Genomic DNA, 22,593 nt, shown 5'->3' with positions numbered 1-22,593 from the left:
ATATTTTTAGCTCGTGCGCATTGCATCCGCCGCACTATTTCTTAAGTCACTTAACATTAAGCTAAATACCAACAAATTTGTCTTTTCATATCCTTGTAAGCTGCCTTTGATACATGCGCAATAAGTTTTAACATACATTAAATGAAAAAAAAAATCACGGAGATACCGACGTATCAATCAGGACAAAGCGCGGACTTCCTTTTTAAACAGCTTCTTAAATGAATGAATCGATAATTATACCCTCTGTCGGTCACGAACACGCATTACTTGAGCTGTAGCATACGTCTGCACGAAGTGTTATGTACCCCTACTCCGCTGGAGAACGGGAAGTGAGGCATCCCGCCTTTTTGAAAGCGGCCACTTCTTATTGGTTGATTTTACACTCGAGCTACGGGCTACGGCGCTCATCCGGGGATGCTCTCAATCCTGCAGCAGACTTCAATATGGCGACATCGGGGAGGGCAGTGTGTGTTTATCTCCTGCAGGTTGTGCTTATTTTGCAGAGTTTAGAGATACCAGGTAATGCGATCAGCAGTGTTTACGTGTCTGCTTGTTATCTGGCAGCTGATGTAGATAAAACAGTACAAAAAACGTCACGCAACAGTGTCAGTCTTCTCCATTTCGTGAAAGTTACCAGTGCAGCCAGTTGCAGCCGCAGCTTTTGTGCCTATACGGCAAAATAAACAATGTTTGCCGTCATTCAAGAGTGGAGTCCGCCGGTGCTGTTGTGTTTCGTACAGCTGAATACAAATGGTTTTGTATCATATCTTGGATCTGTGTCAATTGTTTTCACTTTTGATGCGTTGTCGTAGTGTAAGTGAACGCTGTGTTCAGAAACGGCCAAAGCTGTACTGATGTGTAGATGTTCAGCTACGCTTAGCGGATTTATCCAGTGTAAGTTTGCGATATGGGGCTGCTGTTATTGCTTTCTTCGGTTCACAGTTCTTGCTATTGTGTGTTGCTTATAAACTTTGGTGAAATACGTTGTTAGTAAACATGAAACAGATCAGCAGTGTAGTTACTCGTATTTTACAGGTTGTACGTATTGCATTAACTGACAATAGCTTTTCCACTGCTGAGGTAGAACAGGTATTTTTCGTCCTAAAACTGCCATAATTGCGTGCTCGCGTTCTCATTACTTTGAGAGATTGAAGCAGTAAAAATACGGTAGTACGAAGTGAGTTAGGCTGATGTCTGTCAGTTACCAGTTTTGTAGAAAGCTACTTGTTTGTTCTCTGCACCCGCATTTGTAGCCTATATGTCTTCAAAGAGGTGTCAGTTTCTTTTACATTGTTTTGTAAGTATTACTTGCGAAACATGATAGAAGTGCGTGACTCGAAATCGCTCGCTCTCTCTCTCTCTCTCTCTCTCTCTCTCTCTCTCTCTCTCTCTCCCTCTCCCTCCTGGATAGGGATTAGAAACACTGTTTCCAAAGCTTGCTGATAGTTACGAAGCTAATCGCGTGGGCTTAAAACTCATTCAGAATTTCATATCTTGGAATCTGTAATTTTCATGTGCTGTCATGCTAGTTATACTGCTTCTTGTATTTCTGCGTGTATTACCGTCTTTCGGGATTAGCAAGCTCTTCGTTCCAGTCAAGCAGCTGCAGTGTCAATAACAACGAGATTTACAAGTTCTGTGCATTAAAATGTTGTAGCCCTTAAAATCACAGAATATAATGCAGTAGTGTTCAGCAGAATTTCGGTTCTAAAATATTTTGTGTAAGTAGGATGATCAGTCATCGGATATTGCATTTTTGCTTAGAGGGTGTGATGTAATTAAAGCAAAACATTGACAGTTCTTTGCAAAAGCAAAAGTCTACAGCACCCAATTTGGGAGTGAAAGAAACAGCTTGAGTGGTTTCAACCATTTGTGATGAACAAAAATAGACTGAGAGTGATAATTGATTAACAAAATTTGAGTTTGGTTGTTTACATGTTATTTATGTTAATGTTGTGTGGGTGCCCATGTTTCTCTCTTGCTAGTGTGCTCCAACTTTCCTGTGTAATTACTGCAATTCCCACAATAGGACACAGTCTTTTGTAGTAGTAGTTACTTATTCTAATTCACAGTTTTCATTTAGTTTATTACTTCTTTTTGTTTCATAGGTGAGTGTGCAGGGGGCCGGCCAGTTGTTTTGGCAGAGGATAATGTAGTCGCAATAGGAAGTGAGGGCGATGCACGTGGGGGAGGCGGGGACCTGCTGTTCAGGCAGCTAATGGCCTCCGCCCCAATCCCAGCATCAGTGCAGCACGACCACCAGCACTACCAGTATCGGTTTCTGGATGAAGACGGCACTGCCTTGCCTGTGGCAACTGTCACATCAGCTGCTGGTAAAGTATCCAAGAAAATTAATAATGTGCATTGCTTCTTTTTTGTCACATAGCAGTCTTACTGAATCTGTCAAATATGTATACTTCTCCCTCCACTTCCAAACTATGCGTACATTGAGTTTAGTAATGTCTCATAGCCATCTCTTTTGTCTACTACATTGGTGTTGAGTTCTGTATGTGAAGTGTATAATGTCTGCACAAACTTTCACTTACCCCTCCCATTCTGATACCATACAAAATTACCTATCATTTCTGCTTTTATGAATCTTCTTCCTGTAGATCTTAAGTTGAGTGTTCTTCGTATTGTGAAGTGTTTTTCCACGTGGTGAAGTTATGTTCAGATGTAACAAATGGAAATCTATAACTTAAAAGAGCTATGGTTCTAGTATTTAATCGCAAGCCCTGTAATGTAGGCAATACATTAATTCTTGGTTAGCCTTTAATTGGTATTTGTAAAATCATGGTGCTTAGCAGCTTCTAGCTAGAAGCTAAAGTGTACTCTAATTGTGGCTGTACTTGCATTTCGTAGCAAGCACAGACATAACAAGAGGAACTGCTACACCACAAGATGATTAGCCTATGTACTCAAGAGATTTGTGTGTCATGAGAAAGTGCCCATCTGTTTCATTTTGTCTTGAGTAACATTAATTTGCTGTGTAAATGACCAATGAATTTGTGTTGTTACTTAGATGCACACTATTGCTTTCGTTTCTTTGAATCCTGTGAGTGTATCATCTTATTATAACAATAATTTATTGTAAGCCTTTAAGTTATTAGCCTCAGATTTCAATTAGTCATGTAAGAAAATGGCAAGGAGGATGGGCTGAAATCAAAATTTCATCACCACACAGATTGTTTTTAATTCTGTACAGATGATTTTTTTATTGCTATACTTTTCAAGAAAATTTCTACTGAAACATATAACTTTTAAGATGCTGTCGATTAATTAATATCAAAGAAGTGTGCTGGGAATTCTTTGCAGTGACAACCAGCTTGTTGATTTTTCACTGCTGTTTAGTTGTTTTTCGTAAATTGCAATGTATAAAAGGAGGATTTATTTAGAATATTATAGTTGGCTTCTTTTTCCACAGTTTTGGAAATAAGTCATTGTCTTTTATTTATGCTTCCTAATTTTGTGGTAGCGTGGTGCCTTGTTCCAAAGGATATCACTTCATTGTGGCTGCAATCACACGTTAACTGCACAAGTTTTGGTACATCATTTTGTGCTTCAGACCTGATGAATTGTTATGGAATTACTTAATCTGTCATATTTCTCTAAAAATCTTTATCTGATTTGACTGATTAGAACTGAATACTAGTGGGTGTGACAAAGTTTCCTGGTGTAAAGTTATCGTTAGTGTGTTATAATACCTTGCATTGCATTTAATTAAAACATTTTTATTTTTCATTTACAGAAAATGTTTCATCAGAGGAAGCCCTTGATGGCCCCACTGCCACATTGTCAACATCAGCTCGTCGCTCTGTGGGCACAGATGAAGGGACTGGCAGTGGACGTCCCCGTCCCACAGGTGTGGAGGTGGCAGCCTTGGGTGGCAGTTGGCGGCCTGAATGGCAACTGCCATTCTTTGTCATCTTATTTGCTGCCGTTGGATTTCTTGCCATCACATTTGTGGTAAGCTATCATTTTTAGTTGGTCTGTCTCTTGTCGGCAAAATAAACTATGAGTTTTGTTGCAGTAACTATATTATTGTATAATTTCCAAGACCCATTGCAAACCATTATGTCTAGCACACAACTGTCATAGTGCAAGATATCAGTTTTATTTACAGTGTTGACAACAGTGATAAAAGGTGTACCAAAAAAACAGTCATTTAACTTACCTTGCTTGTGATCCAGATCTTCATTGTAAACAATTTAACATTTTGTGTATGCAGCCGGAAGCAGTCCTGTTTTGCCAGCATAGACTGTAGTTATATCTTTCACCAAATTTGACATTCACCTGCCAAACAATCCACACTGTTTCTAAAATTGTGATTTGGTACTAAATGAAAGTCCAGACCACTTTCCACAGTGCACAATCTCAGAATTAACTCCTGCCAGGTAATAGCAGTGCAGGTTGACACTATACTGGCTCCACTCATCTCTAGAATGCTGCTGACATTATGTGATGATGTGACGTCAGCAATGCCGTAAACAAAATCAGTATCTCGTGCGATGACAGCCGCATGCTCGATATACATCACTTACAGTGGATCTTGGAAATTGCCAATTATTGATTGTAAATAATGGGTGATTTATTAAAAACACGTTGCTTCGCGTATGAGCTAAAAAATTATCCTGGAACCGATATGAGGGAGGATAAATTATAGGAGAATGGAGTGAAGCCGGTGAACACTTTTTGGTGTAGATTTATAAGTTGAGTTACAGGCTTATGGCCACAGTGACACAGTTTTAATATATATGTCCAGCATAATCATTTAGTATACTATCTGTCGATAGATACTCTTCATGCCAAATACAAAACATCGAATTGTGGATTTAAACAAAAATGTGAATATCATTGACTTCAAAATTTTACTTGGTCTGGCTTTGTACACAGTTCATTGAATAATGAGTATGAGAATGGCTAGTTTCTAACTGAAATCTAGATCTGCCAATAAAAGTTCCAAAGGACGACTGATAGCTGAAATCCATTATTTACAAATCAGAATAAGTCACTGCGTGCAACAGCCTCTGAATGTAGGGTAACATGATGAATTTCACTTGATATGCCATATGATAATACTTTTAACAATAAGCATAGTTGTGATACTAAGTCAAATGCTTTTGGGAAATCAAGAATTACAGTATCTACCTGGTTGCCTTGACCCAAGGCTTTCAGTATGTCACGTGAGAAAAGTGCAAGTTGGGTTTCACATGATCGAAGTGTCTGAAATCCGTGCTGGTTGGCATCGAGGAGGTCATTGCGTTCTAAATACTTCATTTGTTTGGGCTTATAATATGTTCCATGATATTGGAAGATGTCAAGGATAGTGAGTAGTAGTTTTGTGGATCACTTCTACTATCCTTCTGTAGACGGATCTGACTTGTGCCTTTTTCCATTAATCCTGCATGGTTTTTTTGTTTTAGATTATGGTTAGAAGAGGGACTAACTCAGCCGCAAATTTGGTGTAGGATCTGACAGCGATTCCATTGGGCCCTGGAGCTTTGTTCAGTTTTAATGATTTCAACTGTTTCTCAACATCATTGACGCCAATACTTATTTAATTCATCTTTCCGGTGGTACAAAGATTAAATTGGAGCAACTCCACTGGGTTTTCCTTTGTAAAGGAACATTTGAAAACAGAGTTAAGCATTTCAGCATTTGCTTCGCTACTCTCCGTTTCTGTTCCTGTCTCATTCACTAGGGACTGGATGCTAACTTTGATACCACTAACAGCCATTATATGTGATCAGAATATCTTTGGGTTCTGTGAAAGATCACGTGACAGTATTTTGTTATGGTAGTCATTGAGGCTTCACACATTGTTCTCTTGACACACATAAGCGTTTCATTTAGCATGTCTCAACCTATAGCCTTACTCTTTGTTTCACACCTATTAAGCAGTAATCTTTGTTCCTTTAGAAGTTTCTTTACAGTGATTGTATGCCGTGGAGGTTCTTTCCCGTCATGAACTGTTCTACTGGGTATATACCTATCCTAATATTCTTTTAAACTTGAGCCAGAGTTCCTCCTCTACATGCTCCTGCCCTGTGCTGAAAGTTTTGAGTTCCTCACTGAGATATGACGCTACTGGTTTTTATCTAGTTTATTGAACATATAAATATGTCTGGTCATTTTTAGTTGTCCTTTGTACTTGGGTAATCATTGTTGCCACAACTGCGTCACTGATACCAGTTTCGGTGTAGACATGCCCAGAGAGGTCAGGTCTGCCTGTCGCCATTAGATCCAATACATTTTCATCATGAGTGGGTTCCTAAATATCTGTTCTAGGTTGTTTTAAGAGAAGGCATTTAATAAAATTTTACGGGATATCATTCCACCACTAACAAAACTATAATTTTCTCAGTTAATTGTTGGATGATTAAAGTCTCCACTGATGATTACAGTATGGTTGGGGAACTTACAAGTGAACTGAGGTTTTCTCTAAAGTTTTTGGTTACATTATGAGATCCATCTGGTGGGTAGAAGAATCTGTTGTCATTTTATGCACACCCATTACACAGAATCTTATCCAGTCAGTCTCACACGCAGCTTTAGTTTGTATCTCTATGCTTTTGAGCTCCTTGTTTACTGCAACAAATACACCACCTCCATTTCCCATTTGCCTATCCTTTTGATATACACTTAAATTTTCCCCAAACATCTCACTGCTATCAATTTCAGGTTTCAACCAGCTTTCTGTGCCTAGTATTATGTGAGCTTTGCTGCTTTTCAGTAGTGCTTCAAACTCTAGTAGTTCGGTGCTAGTGCTTCATCAGTTAGGATTATTATACTCCCTTCTGTGGGAGGCATGTCTTTTGATCTTACACTGATACTTCTGTGTTTCCTACAGATATTGTTATCTGGATTGAATGGAGAGAGTCACTTGATCTAAAAAATACCTTGTGTGCATCCCTCACACACAGTTAGCTACCTGAGTAGCAGCTTCTGATGTGTAGTTTACATCTGACCCATTTAGGGGACCCTACTTTATGGCACAAGTCCAGAAAATCACAGCCTACCTTGTAACAGAACTTGTGAAGTATCTGGTGCAGTCTGTCCACTCAACATGGAACTAAGGGGCGACAATCGGTTCTGTGGGCAATGCTGCAAATTGTGACTTCTTCGACAATCCATGTGCAAGGCTAGTCTTCTAACTTTCTCTGTCAGTCACTGGAATGACCTTAGGCCCAAGACGACAGGCATCATTTGTTCCTATGTGTGCCACAATCTGCAGTTGTTTGCACCCTGTTCCCTCAGTGGCTGCTGGAATAGCCTCTTCAGCATATCAAATGAGGTTCCCAGGCATACACACTGAGTGCATGTGGTGTCTTTTCCTGTCTCTTGCTGCCATTTGCCTAAGGGGTACTGTCTCTCATTGTACATTTGAACTGCTGATGATTAATACACCCCTACTCTTTTGTGTTTGCCTCCTCTTGACACTGGACAAAACAGATTTCCCCAAAACAGGTGAAGTGAGTCCCACTGACTCAGTTTCAGTGAAAGATAGCACCTCTCCATCCACCCAGTAGGGCATGCCTAAATCTACCACTGACAAGCTGATTGCAGTCAAGTGGACGAGTAATGACAGATCTTGTACTTTCTGTAGAGGAGACAGGATCCACAGAGGAGAACAGTATTTTAGGTACCTTCGGTAAAGGTTTCACAGGTATACAACTCTTGGGAGTTCTTCTAACACACTGATTTGCAGCAGCTGACAATCATTTGCAGTAGTCAGGGCGATTTCCAGCTGCTTATATGCGACAACCAATTCATCCGCTGTTTGAGAACAGCACTCACAGTGGAACTGCATTTTGGCTGGTGCACTGGCCATTGAACAATTAACTTTAAGTTAATCCCCTTGATTTTCTTTTAATCTGTTGGGCTAAAGGTTTTTAGTTATTCATGAAACTAACCATATGTTAAGCACATAAATTTTGTGATGCAGGTCCTGCTGTGGTTGAAGAATCAGATGCTATCCTCCCAGGGTGGAAGTGGCCGTGCGAGCCCTGGTATAAAGTCTGGGGCACCGACTGGTGATGGTGACAGTACTGGTGCTGGCGGTCGTTGGGTATTCCACCCCGTGTTGCAGCCTCCTTCCCCACTGGAGGCACATGTACAGCAAGCTGAAGAGAAAAAGGCATCTTTGCCTTCTACCCCGACTCCAACACCAGAACCTGTCACCATCACAAAACCTGCCGTGCCGCCAGCTCCTGCCTCTGACCCTGCCACTCCTGTGCGCCGATGTGTTGGGTCTGGTGGTCGTATCAAGGGTCTTTTGGAAAGGCGTGGTTCAAGTGCCAGTCTCACTATAGAGCTACATCCATCATCACACGGACGCACTGATGGACACGTGCCTGTTGTTACACCTACTCGAGAATGGTAAGAACTTTTTATCTGGTTGCATACTTTTGATACTGGTCATTGAGAAATTTGTTCAGATGGGGTGCCGAGAACCATAAGGGGCAAAAGCACACAGTCATCGATTTTGGGAGTGTAGCATGTCCTTGACATCCGATGATCTAATGATGAACCAGCTTTGTCTGTTTCTGTAGGCTGTCATTGTTTATGTGAACATCCACGAAAAATAGTCTCATATATTCATTTTCATGTTGGCCCAAAGCATAGAGAGTAATTTTATTACTCTGTGCTGCTCAATTGTTATATAGGGTGCCAACATGATCTGGTGTCTACATAATGTATTTATGTATGTATGTAGTAGTACTACTTTGTAATCAGAGGTATATCTGCAGTTTTATCTGAAATTAAAACTACGGAATGTGCTTAATGAAAATAATGGTAATGGGGACCATAGATCATAACTGTCTGTGTAGTTTAGTATCTATTGTTTTATTCCTGATTTTAGTTTCACATTCATTTCAAACTTTACACCTGTAAAAAGACACTTGTCACAAGTGTATTTTGTTAATGAACATTAATAAAAACAAATATAATCCCAGATATTAATTAGTATTTTGTCATATAAATTGCATACATTTTTTTAACTAGGTGTAGGATGTTAGGGCATGGTTAAAAAAATTTAAACCTATGACACTGTGTGGTTTGTCTGTATTTTATTTCATAAACATCTATTTCTCTTTGAACTTTGTGTGTGTGCTTTGGGCCTCAAGGTTCTCAGTGCCTTGAATGTTTTCAGACAGTTTCTCTGAATTATGTTACATGGGAGTTCTAGGTTGCAAGAGTAGGGGCTGTAAGTAATATTTGGATATCTGTCAAGATTGTTTGAGACCTTGATAAGAGGTGGTCAGTAGTGAACAGTTTACTAGTATGATTGTCTTGTTTTTAGAATTTTTTTTTCTGCGGGCGTTCTGTGACTTGTACACAATAAATAGCACTATTGTATTAGTGACACCATTCAAGGAAGAAATTTAATTTGAAACAGTTGAGACAGAAAAAATAAAGCTGAGTATGGCTCAAGAATGAGTTTATTTTTTTCTTTAGTATCATTAATTTTACACTAAAAATACTCAGTTCTTTGGATGTAACTATTAGCAAGTGAATTTTTCACAGTCAAGCATTCAGTATACAGTGTTCTTCTACAACAAATGTCAAGGATTTACTTTTTCTGTCAGAAGGTAATGCAACTGTTAAGCTTTTCATTCATATTTTTGTGCAGTTTCAGATCCCCACTTTTATCTCTGTTTAGCTGCCCTTGTGAAGTTGCTAACTTGTGTATGTGACCTCTCTGAAATTGTAAAGTAATATGACAAAAAATGAATACTTCAATATTATTGCAGCTTATAGTATCCAGTTAACAGCTTTAACATGAGTAATGTTTTATTACCTAATTAACCTGCTGCTTGACCCACAGACATGATACATATGAGGTCCTCTGTTCTGTAACTATCTGCAAATAGTTTCCAGGTCCACACACACACCAGCAGGCTTAGCAGAGTAATATTTTCACATTTCTTCATTATTGCACGGAGGCTACAGTAATTCACTTCTTTCTTTTTTGTTAAATGCTTAAATTTATTCCCTATGTTGCGACACACAGTATAGGGCGGTCACATCTCTGCAATGTAATTCTAACAACAATGGTGCTTTCAACTTATTGTTTATGAAGCACCATAATTTTTCAGTGAGTTGCAAGTAACAAAATTTATGAGTTTGTTTTCTTTCAAAAATATTTTACTCTCTTTAAGAGGTTGATATCACAGGCATGTTGAGAGTCCTCTAATGAATCTTCAAAGTAAAGTGCTTCTTTAATAAATGAATTCTCTGGGTAAAGTGATCCATTTGTAGTAAAAAATAGGAGGGAAAAACATTCCAGGCTAAAAATAATGGTAAATGAGAATTATAAATGTCAAGGGAGATATAGCAAGAAGATAGATAGAAATCACTAGCACATTTGGAAGCTAAGAGGGTTGGGTGCGTCTGTGTTACAGAATCGGTACCTTTTTTATCAGTGTATGTACTGATGATGACTCTTCTGTGTGCTGAATGGTAATCTTTCCTTGTAACATACTTTGATTTCCACCTGTAGTTCCATATTACTATGGAAATAAGTAATTTTTTTATCAGTGATATGTTGAATAATTTTTATCAATGATACTTTGAACCTTTGAGTGAGAAATAGGAAAATGGGGGAAATTGCAGTCTCTGTCTTTAGAATTCTGTCCTCCCAGTAGAAGCACTGTTATAACTGATTAATGACTAATTGTAAAGAACATTACCTTGGTGTGGAAGACACATTACATTGCAAACAGGAACAATTAAAAGACCTGAGCTGCTGTAGTTGGCAGTCGTGTGCATAAGGCGTGCTTACTTGCTTGTATGAATGGTGTGTCTCTCTCCGTTTCTCTTTTGCTGATGACAGTTGTGGCCAAAAGCTTTGTGTAAGTGTGTCTAAATTGTGCCTGTCTGCAACTTAATGTCCTTTACAGTAAGTAGCAGTCTATCTTTTCCTACATTGTTGATATTCCTATGTGGAGTGTTGATTGTCTGATTTTACCTAGCTGTGTTTGGGTAATATAACTGAGACCAAATGTATGCAGGCAATACAGTCTTTATCATCTGTGGTGTGTATTACTTTATGCCAATAGGATTCAAGTTGGCTAGCTCCAATAGTTTAAATACTAATGAAGTGAAACTTCTCTTGGTGGTGTCATGCAATGTTAAAATAAATGCTCAACTTAATGTCGAAAATAAGAATAACTTCAAGTGTGAAATCACTGTTATTCTGTCCTTCATACTCGTTTAATATGTTATTAAGAAAAATTCTTATTGATAGATTGTATATTACTAAATATTTAATGAGTTTTTGAACTTTTACTACATTATTCCAGCTTCAACTCAATTATATTTTTCACCAAGTCAGTAACAACATTTATATTGCCTAAAAGCTATTATTTGTTGATTGCAATCACTATAATTTTATATTAAGATTAATGACTCATTGTGTCTCTTGCAGCACAACTGACGAATTTCTTCTTTCTGCTGGCAATGTACTCTCTCGACGGCAGCTTCGAGCTTCACTCCGTGATGTAAGAGCATTGCATCGGGAATTTTGGGAGCTCCCAAGCAACCATCCGGAACGTGCCTATGTGGCTGGCAGTGGCACAAAAAACCGTTACCGCTCCATCTTGCCCAATGAACGTACAAGAGTTTGTTTACCACCTGCCTCACCCCTTGCAGATCCTCTCACCACTTACATCAATGCCAACTATGTTCGAGTAAGTTAAGATTCGGTTATCACCTAATGTTTGATTGACATTTAAACTTGCAGATCAGTCATAATTTTAAAGTGTGGCCTTAATATAATGTTAAGAGATTGGTAGAAAAGTGAGGAGGTGGAGATAAATGTGACTCTTCAGTTCCAAAATTGGGGGAAGTCTTGGACAAGGAAGGAAATCTTTTATTTTGGTTGATGGAATTTATCAGGTGTCACTTTGGCGATCTGTTTGGGATTTACACTACAAAATTCAGAACCGAGACTTGAACTCGAGACCTTTGCCTAAGGCAAAGGACCCGAGTTCGAGTCTCGGTCCAGCACACAGTTTTAATCTGCCAGGAAGTTTCAGAGTCAGAATAGTTCTGAATAAACTGGTAATTGTCATTAAATACTGTAATGTTGGTCACGACATTTTTTTTTTAAGAATAGCTTTTCATCATAGTGACTACTGTATAACTGTTAACTTGATTAAAACTTTTTGTGTGTATGTGTGTACACAGGGCTTTGACAGTGAAGAGAAGGCTTATATTGCAACACAGGGTCCTCTTCCACATACCGTCTCAGATTTCTGGCTTATGGTGTGGTCAGAGGGAAGTACTGTCATAGTAATGATTACAAAACTGTGGGAGAAAGGCCGTCCCAAGTGTGAGCGGTATTTTCCAGAAGATGAAGCTGACGAACCTTCTGTATATGGTGACATTGAAGTCCGTATTACTGCTACATGTCCTCGTGATGGGTACACACTGAGGGAGCTCATTGTTACAGTAAGTACTGTTAAATATTGTGACTGTTTTATCTGCTGTCCTCACACTAATTTTGAGCTTCTTTGTTTAGTCCAGTTATTTTGATACTTCCTCTCAGCATTAAAGTTTTACAGTACAACAGGTTGAGTAAAGCAGCCCACTGCTTTGACGTCCTGTTTGTACAGTGTAATTGGCGTTACCCCACATTGAGTATTGTTTGGAAGGTATAAATAACATGAACCGAATACCAGTTTTAAAAACTCACTCAGTGTTCTTTTTGTTCTTTATTCCTTGGTTTAGGAGTCTTTTATACCAGACACATTTAACCTGTATTTACAAAGCATCATCATTGCTCATCTATAAACATAATACACATTATATACATTTTACTGTTTTGATGGTTGTAGATTAAAAAGTCCATTCTTTATCAGTTGGCCTAAAATTTATTTACAGTATTTATTGTTCTTTTTTTATATGTTGCTGAAGTAGACAAGTTTTTCCTTTCATTGCTAACAGGGGTTGAAGTGTACGAAATCTGATTACACTTTCACCCTTTCTAGATGTAATGTTCAGTGAGGTACTTCTTCATAGCAACAGAAGTTGCTCTATATTGGGCTTATGATAAGCATCCCTTACTTGGCCAATGTAAATTCATCCCTCATTGTCCATATTCCTCTCTAACATTTTTATGGGATGTGGTACCATTGGTTTTTAAGAATCAGTTTGGTTGCACATGATCTTGTGGCCTCAAAACTCTGTACATGTATATTACCTTGCCATGTGCATATCTTATTTCCTCCATAGTCTCTTCTCTCATGATATCTTGCTTTCTTGTCTGGAGCACGTTTCCTGCACTATGTGTCATATTTCTTAAAAATTATAGTTTGCATTCGTGATTTCAGTGTCCGTCAATTTTCATGCAAGTAAACCAATGGAGAGAGGTTGTGTGTTGTGATCTTCATATTGAATTATAATTTGGCAAGAAAGCATTAAGTTTGCTGGACCATAAAATACAAGAACTGCCTAGATAGCCTTGCACATTGAAGCACTCTCTCTGGGACAGGAATGTGAGCCAGCCCTGGTATGCAGGCCAGATTGTGTGTGGTTTTCAGGCAGATTCCCACGTGTGACTAGGTGACTGTCAGGCAGGGACTCCAGTACTGCATCAGTTACACGATTCAAAAAACAGGGTGGTGGTGGCAGGGCATCTACCCTCCCCTTAATCAAAGGTGCAGAAAAACAAGACTTTAATATGTAATGTAAGACTTGTAATACAAACCTCTTTAAGCCCAAAAATGGCTATATTCATTCTTTCCAGCAATCAACAGTGCTGCACGTTGGTTTCTGTGGGGCTCTATGGATTTTCCACTGTCTCTGCCTTTCGGCAGAGTGAAAGAACACATCTGCATATAGCACTTGTCTTGTGCCACAGAGTTTCTGATGAGACTTCTCCTCCATAAAGAAACAGCCAAGGTCAAGAAAAGGGGAAAACTAATAATTCTGTAGTATGTGTTCAGATTTGTTCCTTCTGTGTGTCTGCGGGTGGTGAGTCGGCCAGGTTCGCACTTGGATGAGTAATCACTCCGTCTTTGCAGCTTTTCATAACAGCATTTTCGCAAAGACAGGTAACACTAACAGTGAACTCTTGTAGGCAGTGATGTAAATGTTGTTGGTTTTCATGTACTTTTGATGAACATTGAATAAGAAGCACTGCTGTGATGGTTTAAAATCTTTATTCAAAGACACAGCTGGTCATGTCTTTGAATGAAAATTTTTAAACAGTCGCAGCCATCCTTAGACAACATGGAATATTTCAACTGTGAATGCCCTACATATACAAAGTATTATGTTTTTGATTAATGTTATAATCAACGTCATTATTTATGACCGTTTCAAAGTAGCATGAACTTCTTTTCAGCGTGGTGATGAGACAAGACGAATTTTGCACTTATGGTATGACACTTGGCCAGATCATGCAACCCCCTCTAGTGCTCAGGCACTGGTTGCTATGGCAAGTGAGGTTGCCGAGTATCGCCAAGTTGGCTCAGGAGATCCTCCTGTCGTGGTACACTGCAGTGCAGGAATTGGCCGCACTGGATGCTTCATTGCAGTTGCCGTTGGCATGGCACAACTGCTGCACAATGATAATGTTGACATCCTGGGTATCGTGTGCCAGATGCGATACGACAGGTAAGAGATCAGATTTCTGTATAAAATTGTATAAGAAAGAAGATTTAAATCATTTGATCTCAGCATGTTACTTCCTGGCATAGACAACTAGTGCTAGACACCAGCCTCCCTTTTTTTTAAGCAGGTGCCCATATAGCGCGCGCCCACACACACACACACACACACACACACACACACACACACACACACACACACACACACACATACACACACACACAATTTTATCTGTATCTTTCTTTCTCATTCTTTTTTTCTAAAAGCCACAGAACAGTGCTAGACACTCACAGCGCTTGTTAACTCTTGTTGTTTATTTTCACTTGTTTATCCTGAGATGTTTCCGCACGGTATGTGTTATTAGACCATACATGTATTTTTAACATTTGAACCATCTGATAACTTTTCCTCTCTTTTTAGGGGTGGTATGATACAGACTGCAGAACAATACGAGTTTGTACACAGGGCTTTGTGCCTGTTTGAGGGATCTCTCCCTGACCAGTCTGGCGAATGACAGACAGCTTTCACTCTTCTCCACATTCAAGAGTAATTGCAGTGTATAATGCAAGAGGAAGTGATAGTGTGTCGGCTGAAACTATTCGTGTCTTCATGCATAAGTCACAGCTTTATGGCAGATGTAAAGTGCATCAGTTGTGTGGAAATTCGAAAAGAAGTTTCATCTGCTTTTGATAATGTTATTTATTTATATAAAGTGAAGTTTTCAACTATCTGTGCTGCAAAGCATTTTAAGTGCGATGACTCAGTAGCAGATGAAACTATTTTTATGAATGACTGTCTCTTCTAAAGAAGACTAATTTTTTTTCTTTTAGTTCGAGACAAGGCTATTGACCAATAGCCAGAGACTGAGAAATCTGTTGCTTCTTGATCTGTCGCGAGAGTCTCATAACTGCAACAGGCAATGCACCTGGTACTTAAGTTCTGAGTAACTGTACATTTTGTAACGAAAAATGTATAATTATCAGACTTTGAGAGAGATGATCTGAATGTAAATATTATGTACAGTTGTTATGAGTGATGCACTTGTGATTTTGTTCAAGCTATGTATGGTGCTTGTTTCTCAAGCTTTCTGTGACTGTTCTTGAAGGACATTTTAGACTTCAATTGTGCTTCTGGCATGCATACTAGGGCAGAGAATGTACAAAGTGAAAACATTTGATTGTCACTGTCACTGTTACCTGTTAAGTGCTGTCAGTATTGACAGTTATTCCTATTACGTATGATTCTAGTCACTTGCCCAAAGTTTTGTGTACTGCCAGTAACAGTTGCCTTTGAACATTAAGTTTTGAAGCAGAGGTGGCATGTTTTGTGAGATGACCATTCTGTTTCATATTTTCATGCAGAAATTTGCTACAAATTGTGTTTCCACTGCTTGTAACCTGTATAAATGTGAGCCACATGTTTTTATACGTACTATGTTAGTATTGTGAAATTCTGAGCAGTTGTTTGTTTGTCTGCTATCTGATGTTTTCACTGATATTTATGGATCCATTGTGCAATGAGTGATGATATCAACAAATAAAATTGGCTGTTTATGCAAAATATCAAATACTTTTGTATGTTAACTTGCAGTGTTGCTTGGGCAAAGCTCATGTTTTCATTGTGCGAGCATACAAGCTTCACATCAGAACAACAGACGCCTTTCATTTGGGCAGTAAAACAAAACTGAGAAGAACTTATTTCACACACAATGTTATGTAGATCATTGTTATCCCAGGTATATGTCTACATTGACTGCAATGCTACTGAATAAATATAATATGTCTGTAGAGTTTGAATCTGTATTTACTGACATTTTTTGGGTGCAGAAAAAAAAGAAATGGATCAGTTTACAATTATCAGCACCTATAATAAGTTTGTAGTGTTAATGGAGAAATGCTTGGAAGGACAGCCCATAAATTAAACCATCAAACAAGGTTTTATAACCATTTCCTCACTGTAAAATTGATAGATAAAAATGTTTCACAGGAAACTCACATTGTCACAAATTATTTCGTGTGTAAAATTCTTGTGAATGTAATTTGTGGCTCCAACTACTTGCAATTTTAAAAACAATTAAAGATATGAAAAATCAAATATGATACACACAGCCTCATTTTTTTAGGAATTGTCTTGAATTTCATGACCTCCTTTGCCAAACTTGTAATGATGATGGCACCAAAATTATTTAGAGTGCATGGATTATTTAGTTATCTGCCATTTTGTGAGACATTGAGGCACTTGCCATCATAGTAGAAACATTCTGGAAGAATATTGTTGGAGGCAGAGCACAAACAAACAATTGCTATATTTAATTAAATCCATATGGTTTACGGAATTTTGTATGATATTGTCATAGCTTTTTTAAAACTTGGAAGTCAATTTCAGGTTTCTTAAATTATTGTTGAAAAGTCTCAACTCTGTGCAAAACTAGCCTATTCCCAAAAATTTGTCTTCAGTAATTGCAGCAATGGTCTCATATTTTTTTCATGTGGCTTACATTCTTATTTAGGTGGGAGTTCCTACAAAGCTTGCCATGCAAGTGTGTGAGAAGCTGTTTTCATTATTTCTTGGCTTTGATGCATACTTGTACGTTGGAATTCGAACCTTTAATGTAAGGATCACTTACAAGCAAAATGAAACTGTTGTGCAAGGGTTGTAAATGAACAGTTGTGGAAGCATTGCATAACATGCTGGTTTTTATTCAGCGAAGTGTCATTATTTTATAGTTTCTTTATTTTGGGTGTGTATTACTATATACTACAGACTCAAGTTTATTAACTTCAGACTTTCAGTGTATCATGAGCCACTGACTCCCTCAAATTTGTAATAATTGCTTTTACCATGTTAATGATGAATGAAACACAGTGCTTTAAAAGCACTGGAGACACTTGCTATCCTCTGACCTGTCAGCTGACCTAGCCAGCGTGTGGGAAGGGGACCTACAGTCCAGTATGGAATATGAACTTTAAAGCAACATTGCATTTTCTTTATACACAAACCAGTGCTATAGGGGTTCTTCCACAACTTCTAATTGTAAACCTAATTAATATAACTGGAGGAACAACAACAAATACTTTGCTGTAATGTTAAATTTGGTGAACTGAACTTAATAACTTGGAGTATATTCAGAAGCTGAAAGTTTTTGAATTTATTTTCTGGTCTTTCTTGTTGATGATGTTTATGATTTTTTTTGACACATTTCCAGATATATCTAGCAGGCTAGTCAATAGTTCGTGTTATGGAAAGTGATATTTCAGAAGCAGAGGTATAAGCAAATAAAAAAAGTGTTCACTGAATTTATTCTTTAAGGTTCATCAGCAATGTAACTGAAAATTAAAGTATAGAAATTAAATGGAAACCATACAGAGAGAATTAGTATTTCAGTTACCAATAAAGTAATAGTTCAGCAAGGTATGGGAATAGTGGAAAAACCATTCTGAAAACTCAGGATTCATTATTATTTCTTTCATTTTATTTCTTACATTTTGCATTCACATTGCTGTTGGCTCTGCCCCAGATGTCAGAGTTATTATTTTGTCGCAGGTAGATAATCATTTGAAAGAATTTGTAATAAAGAAAGAGATGCAATTTGATAAAATCATAAGCAGCTTCATCAGTTGGTGGTTGTCTGAAAGTGATATAAGTGCACTCATCAGTACAGTCACATATACTTGTAGCTCCGTTACCTGTACAAGCCACATCATTGAAAAATGATTGGGTTTTGTGTGGGCTACATTGAATTGACTTTGATTACAACTGTTTCCATTTCCAACCCTGACAGTTTTCATGTGCCGTGGATCTATTCTGGGTTCGATACTTTGTGGACAGAGACTCATTATTATTTGTTTATATGCCCCGTTGTTGTGAAATCAGAAGCAGCATGTGGTTGTGAAAAGATTTTAAGTCATTAATATTTCTGAAATTTGTCATGTCTGTGTACAAATCAATAACAATAGACAATATTCATAAAATAATATTGTAATTTTCTGTGTTTGTTGTAATATTGTATTTTTATTATGATGATGTAATTCTCCTCCTACATGGATTGTATAATCCTTTCTTTCATTAGTGTGCCATTCAGATAAATTGGCTTACATCTTACAGTGATAAAGACATCTCTTGTGTGTCTGTACATTGCAAACACCTACATCTTGGATATCTTTGTACAGAGATTTCATATATGTTTGTGAAGTTAACTCCCATTGTTGAATAATTACTTGGCAGAGTACAATTGTTAACATTGAAATGAATAAGACTCATAATTTATTCTTGAGACAATATACCAAATTCTTTCTTCAGTCATTACTGTGTGTGAGAATCTTGCACATGTGGTTGATTTGTGTGTGTGTGTGTGTGTGTGTGTGTGTGTGTGTGTGTGTGTGTGTGTGTGTGTGTTTTGTTTGTGTTTGTGTTTTCTGTACTTATATATACATATCTCTTAAGGTTTAGTAAATAAATGCTGTATCAGTATTTATATTTTCCATGTGCATTCTGTGTTTGTTCTGTTTCACAATACTGTGGAGCAAAATTTGAGCATTTGTTGTTCCTGAAGTACTCTGAAGGCTTGAACAGCACAGATATCAAACTGTTCAGTTTCTTTTTCATTGATAATTTCTGATGTTTTGAATTTTACTGAGCCTGGTTACATTAGCAGATAGTTAAACATACACATGTCTAACTTTGTTAACACTGAACTGAACAACACTCTGATGGATAGTACAGGTTCCTACAACTGTGAAGGGATTGCAAAAACAATTTTTTAGCGTAGTGTGTGTAACTCTTGTTAGTTTTTCAGCTTTCCGTATGAATTGTTGTATAAAGTTACTGGTGTATTTCAACAGCAAGTATTTCGTGTGCAAGAAATTGTGTCACTAAGCTGATAGTTTTGTTTTTTACTTGTGTTTTTGAATGTAGACATATTCTCATAGCGTGAAGCTACAACTGTTCAGGGGTCAAGGTAAAGAATGTAACTTACTTTTGGAGTATACCATATTTGTTTAAAATTGCAAGCACAGTACATTGCATGCTGAAATTCCTTTTTGGGGATGAAGTACGTACTTCGTGTCTCAGAGTAAATGTCATTATGAAGCTTTGTGCATAAAAGTTGCACATCTAATTTTTTTCAGACCCAACATCAATTCCTGCTTTGTTGTTCAAATTGTTCTGGCCTACTTGGTACTCACAGTACTGTGTTTCTTTTATCCTGAATGTTAATTGCAGGGAAAAAAATAATGAAAGTTTATTTTAACTCATCATTCTGGTTAGATGTGCAGGCCAAATTCAGGAATCTGTGAGGTCATTATGGATAGACATTTATTGGAGTCTGGTATGTGTTTGTCTAGAAAATAAAATCAAAAGAACAGTTGTGAATGTTTTCACAATTGTGTTGGCTACCTCCTTATGTAAATGGCTTAGCACATTGAATCATTATGAAATAAGAATGCCGACAATGACATAATATGTTACATCTGTCAGTAAGCTTTGTTCCTCTGCTGTGAAAAATAAATATTATCTGAAAAATGACCGTACTGTCGTAAATGCATCATTGTGAAACTAAATGCTTTCATGTGTTTAATTAGAAGTGTGATAAATAGCAATCTTTATATTAGCCTGCATTAATCTGGGTAAACTCATTACCTCTGTCAAGCATTTTTAATGCCTCTTTTAAGTCTATTTTCTCCACAACTTAAATCTTAAAACTGAAATATTCAGTAAATCATTATATTTGATACAGTTTTGTAAGAGACACATTTTTAAACATTTTTCATAAGATCTTACGTGGAACAAAACTGTGTTGAAAGTAAGAGAAAAAGTGGCATTATGTAAAAAAAAAAAAAAAAACTGACACGTGGTTACTTAAGCTGTAGTAAAAGTCTGACAGTTACTAGCATTGCAGCAAATCTAGTTGATTCAGTGCAAAGCCATTTTGTATAGTGTAGGGTAAATGTTGTATCATAGTAATTACTTCATAATGTATAAAGTGTATTTCTTTACAGTTTTGACCTTTTGACCTGAATTAAAATATTTTATCTGAATCCTATTTTTTATATTATAATGTTAAAATAAAACAAATCGTGTACATATTTGAGAAATTAAATTTGTCAAAAGCTCAGATATTTATGAAATATTTTTAAAATTATACTATGAGAGTTTAATGTCAATTTTCTCATTTTATCAATTGTTACTATAGTGCACAAATTTCTGTTCAGAGCAGGACTTGAGTTACACTGTTTTGGTGTATGAAGCAATCTCCTTGGTCATCAAAATTTCTCATGTATTTTAAAAAAATTGTTTAAGATCAGTTGCTTTTTAAATGTTCCTGTTGTCAGTTTAGGTTACCAGCAGTATTACATAGAAAATCTATACCCCTGAGATTGCAGATTTTTGTTTGGATAGCTTTAGATTTTGTTTTTTAATTGTGGTATTGGAAGTGTTTTACTGTAACCAAAATTGTACATTAGTGTAAAATTGTGTAGTTCACATAATGTGTACCTTCCCATAATTATCATTTAGCTGTAATTATAAATTATCGGAGTACTTATGTGCTCTGAGTTAAAGAACACCAATATATCATAAGGATACATATTTTGTGTCTGAATGTGAAATGTAAGTAGAACACCAATTAATTCATAAGGAACATTTACAGATATATATATATACATATATATGGATATAAATTCATGACAAATATACTGAAACTGCTAATTTCTATACTTCATAATTTGGATATACAGGTTAAAGATTGTAAAGCTGTGTTGAGTCTTCAGGGAAATATTTCAGAATTGTATAATGTACCGCACAGTGTAAATAAAGGCAATGTTGCTGAATTACAAGTACCTTGGAATGGAGTGTTTATTTCATTCACTATGGGCTCGTAGCCCTTCATTATCAAAATGCATGTTCATTCAGTATTTCTGACTTAACACAGAGCAAAGAACTCATAGAGGAATTTTCCAGACTCAGGTCCAAAAAGAAATTGATTGTAATTTTATAGGTACTTTTTAGATTTTTCTCTAAAGCTCTAGTGGCTCTTGAAGACTGTCTGGAAGTCTGATCGAAAAAGTACAGGCACAGAGGACAAACTACATACACCATTTCCAAATGGTACAAGTTCTGAACATCCATGAAGTGATACATTTTGAACTACTTTAATTCTAATCAAATAATAGCTTATACTAAGAAGGCTTTCTTAAATATTTTAGCTGGAAAAGTTAATATCCGTGTGCGACAACATACACTTTCATTATGGTGATAATTTTCAGTATGCACATCTGGAAATGTATGTTCCTTTCCATTGTGCGCATGCCTGCCAAATGTATGTAATTGAAAATTTCAGCTGATGCTAATGCAAATTGCTGTACTGATTTTAAATATGATGAAGTTATTTGTAAAGCAATTGTGAAATGTTCAGAAAATGCCTGTTTCTTTGTTGTACTGACTGGTATGCAAGTAGTTAAATAAGGAAATTTAGCAGACGCATGGAACGCTTCTAGACTGATAGTAGCCATAAAATTCATTCCAGCCTCTAAAAGTTTTTGTATTGCCATTTAGTTACTTTTTTTCCCTGTGAACATCTGCAGCTAGTATCTGTATAACATCAGCAATCATATTGACATGCCATCTGAATTCAACCCACTTTTCTTAATGAAATAAGGAAAATAATAAATTCACTCAAAAGTAAAAGCTCACACGGAATTGATTGCATTTCCAACATAGTGCTAAAAGCTTGTTCCCAACAAATGAGTATGGTTCTCAGCGACATTAGTAGCAGCTCATTGAAAAAATGACTTTTTTCCACATAGACTGAAATAGGCTATTGTTAAACCATTGCGTAAAAAAAGGGAAAGGTCTGATACTAACAAATACCACCAAATCTCACCTCTGCCAGCTTTACCCAAAATTCTTGGAAAAGTAATGTATTCAAAAGTGGCATCACACTTTTGTAAAAATGAAATACTAACAAAATGTCAGTTT

At 37.1% G+C, this 22,593-nt stretch overlaps 1 protein-coding gene across 5 annotated transcripts in view; it reads left to right on the top strand.

Annotated features, from left to right (window-relative positions):
* LOC126283997 (tyrosine-protein phosphatase non-receptor type 7-like) overlaps window positions 1-21,463 on the top strand; it is a 121,689-nt gene extending 100,226 nt beyond the window's left edge. For 2 of the 5 annotated variants that reach the window (XM_049982537.1, XM_049982539.1), the window contains 7 exons: window positions 2,109-2,333; window positions 3,749-3,966; window positions 7,946-8,379; window positions 11,432-11,693; window positions 12,193-12,456; window positions 14,354-14,625; window positions 15,040-21,463. In XM_049982537.1, coding sequence (XP_049838494.1) covers window positions 2,109-2,333; window positions 3,749-3,966; window positions 7,946-8,379; window positions 11,432-11,693; window positions 12,193-12,456; window positions 14,354-14,625; window positions 15,040-15,133 — 1,769 coding nt within the window. In that variant the 3' untranslated portion in view covers window positions 15,134-21,463. Of the gene's footprint in view, window positions 1-265; window positions 895-2,108; window positions 2,334-3,748; window positions 3,967-7,945; window positions 8,380-11,431; window positions 11,694-12,192; window positions 12,457-14,353; window positions 14,626-15,039 lie in introns of those variants that run through there. The other 3 variants (XM_049982535.1, XM_049982536.1, XM_049982538.1) reach the window with 3 other exon arrangements.
* The last annotated feature ends 1,130 nt before the right edge of the window (window positions 21,464-22,593 follow it).

This window comes from Schistocerca gregaria, chromosome 8 (assembly GCF_023897955.1).
Source record: "Schistocerca gregaria isolate iqSchGreg1 chromosome 8, iqSchGreg1.2, whole genome shotgun sequence".
Classification (NCBI taxonomy): domain Eukaryota; kingdom Metazoa; phylum Arthropoda; class Insecta; order Orthoptera; family Acrididae; genus Schistocerca; species Schistocerca gregaria.
This window is presented reverse-complemented; position numbering and strand designations above follow the sequence as displayed.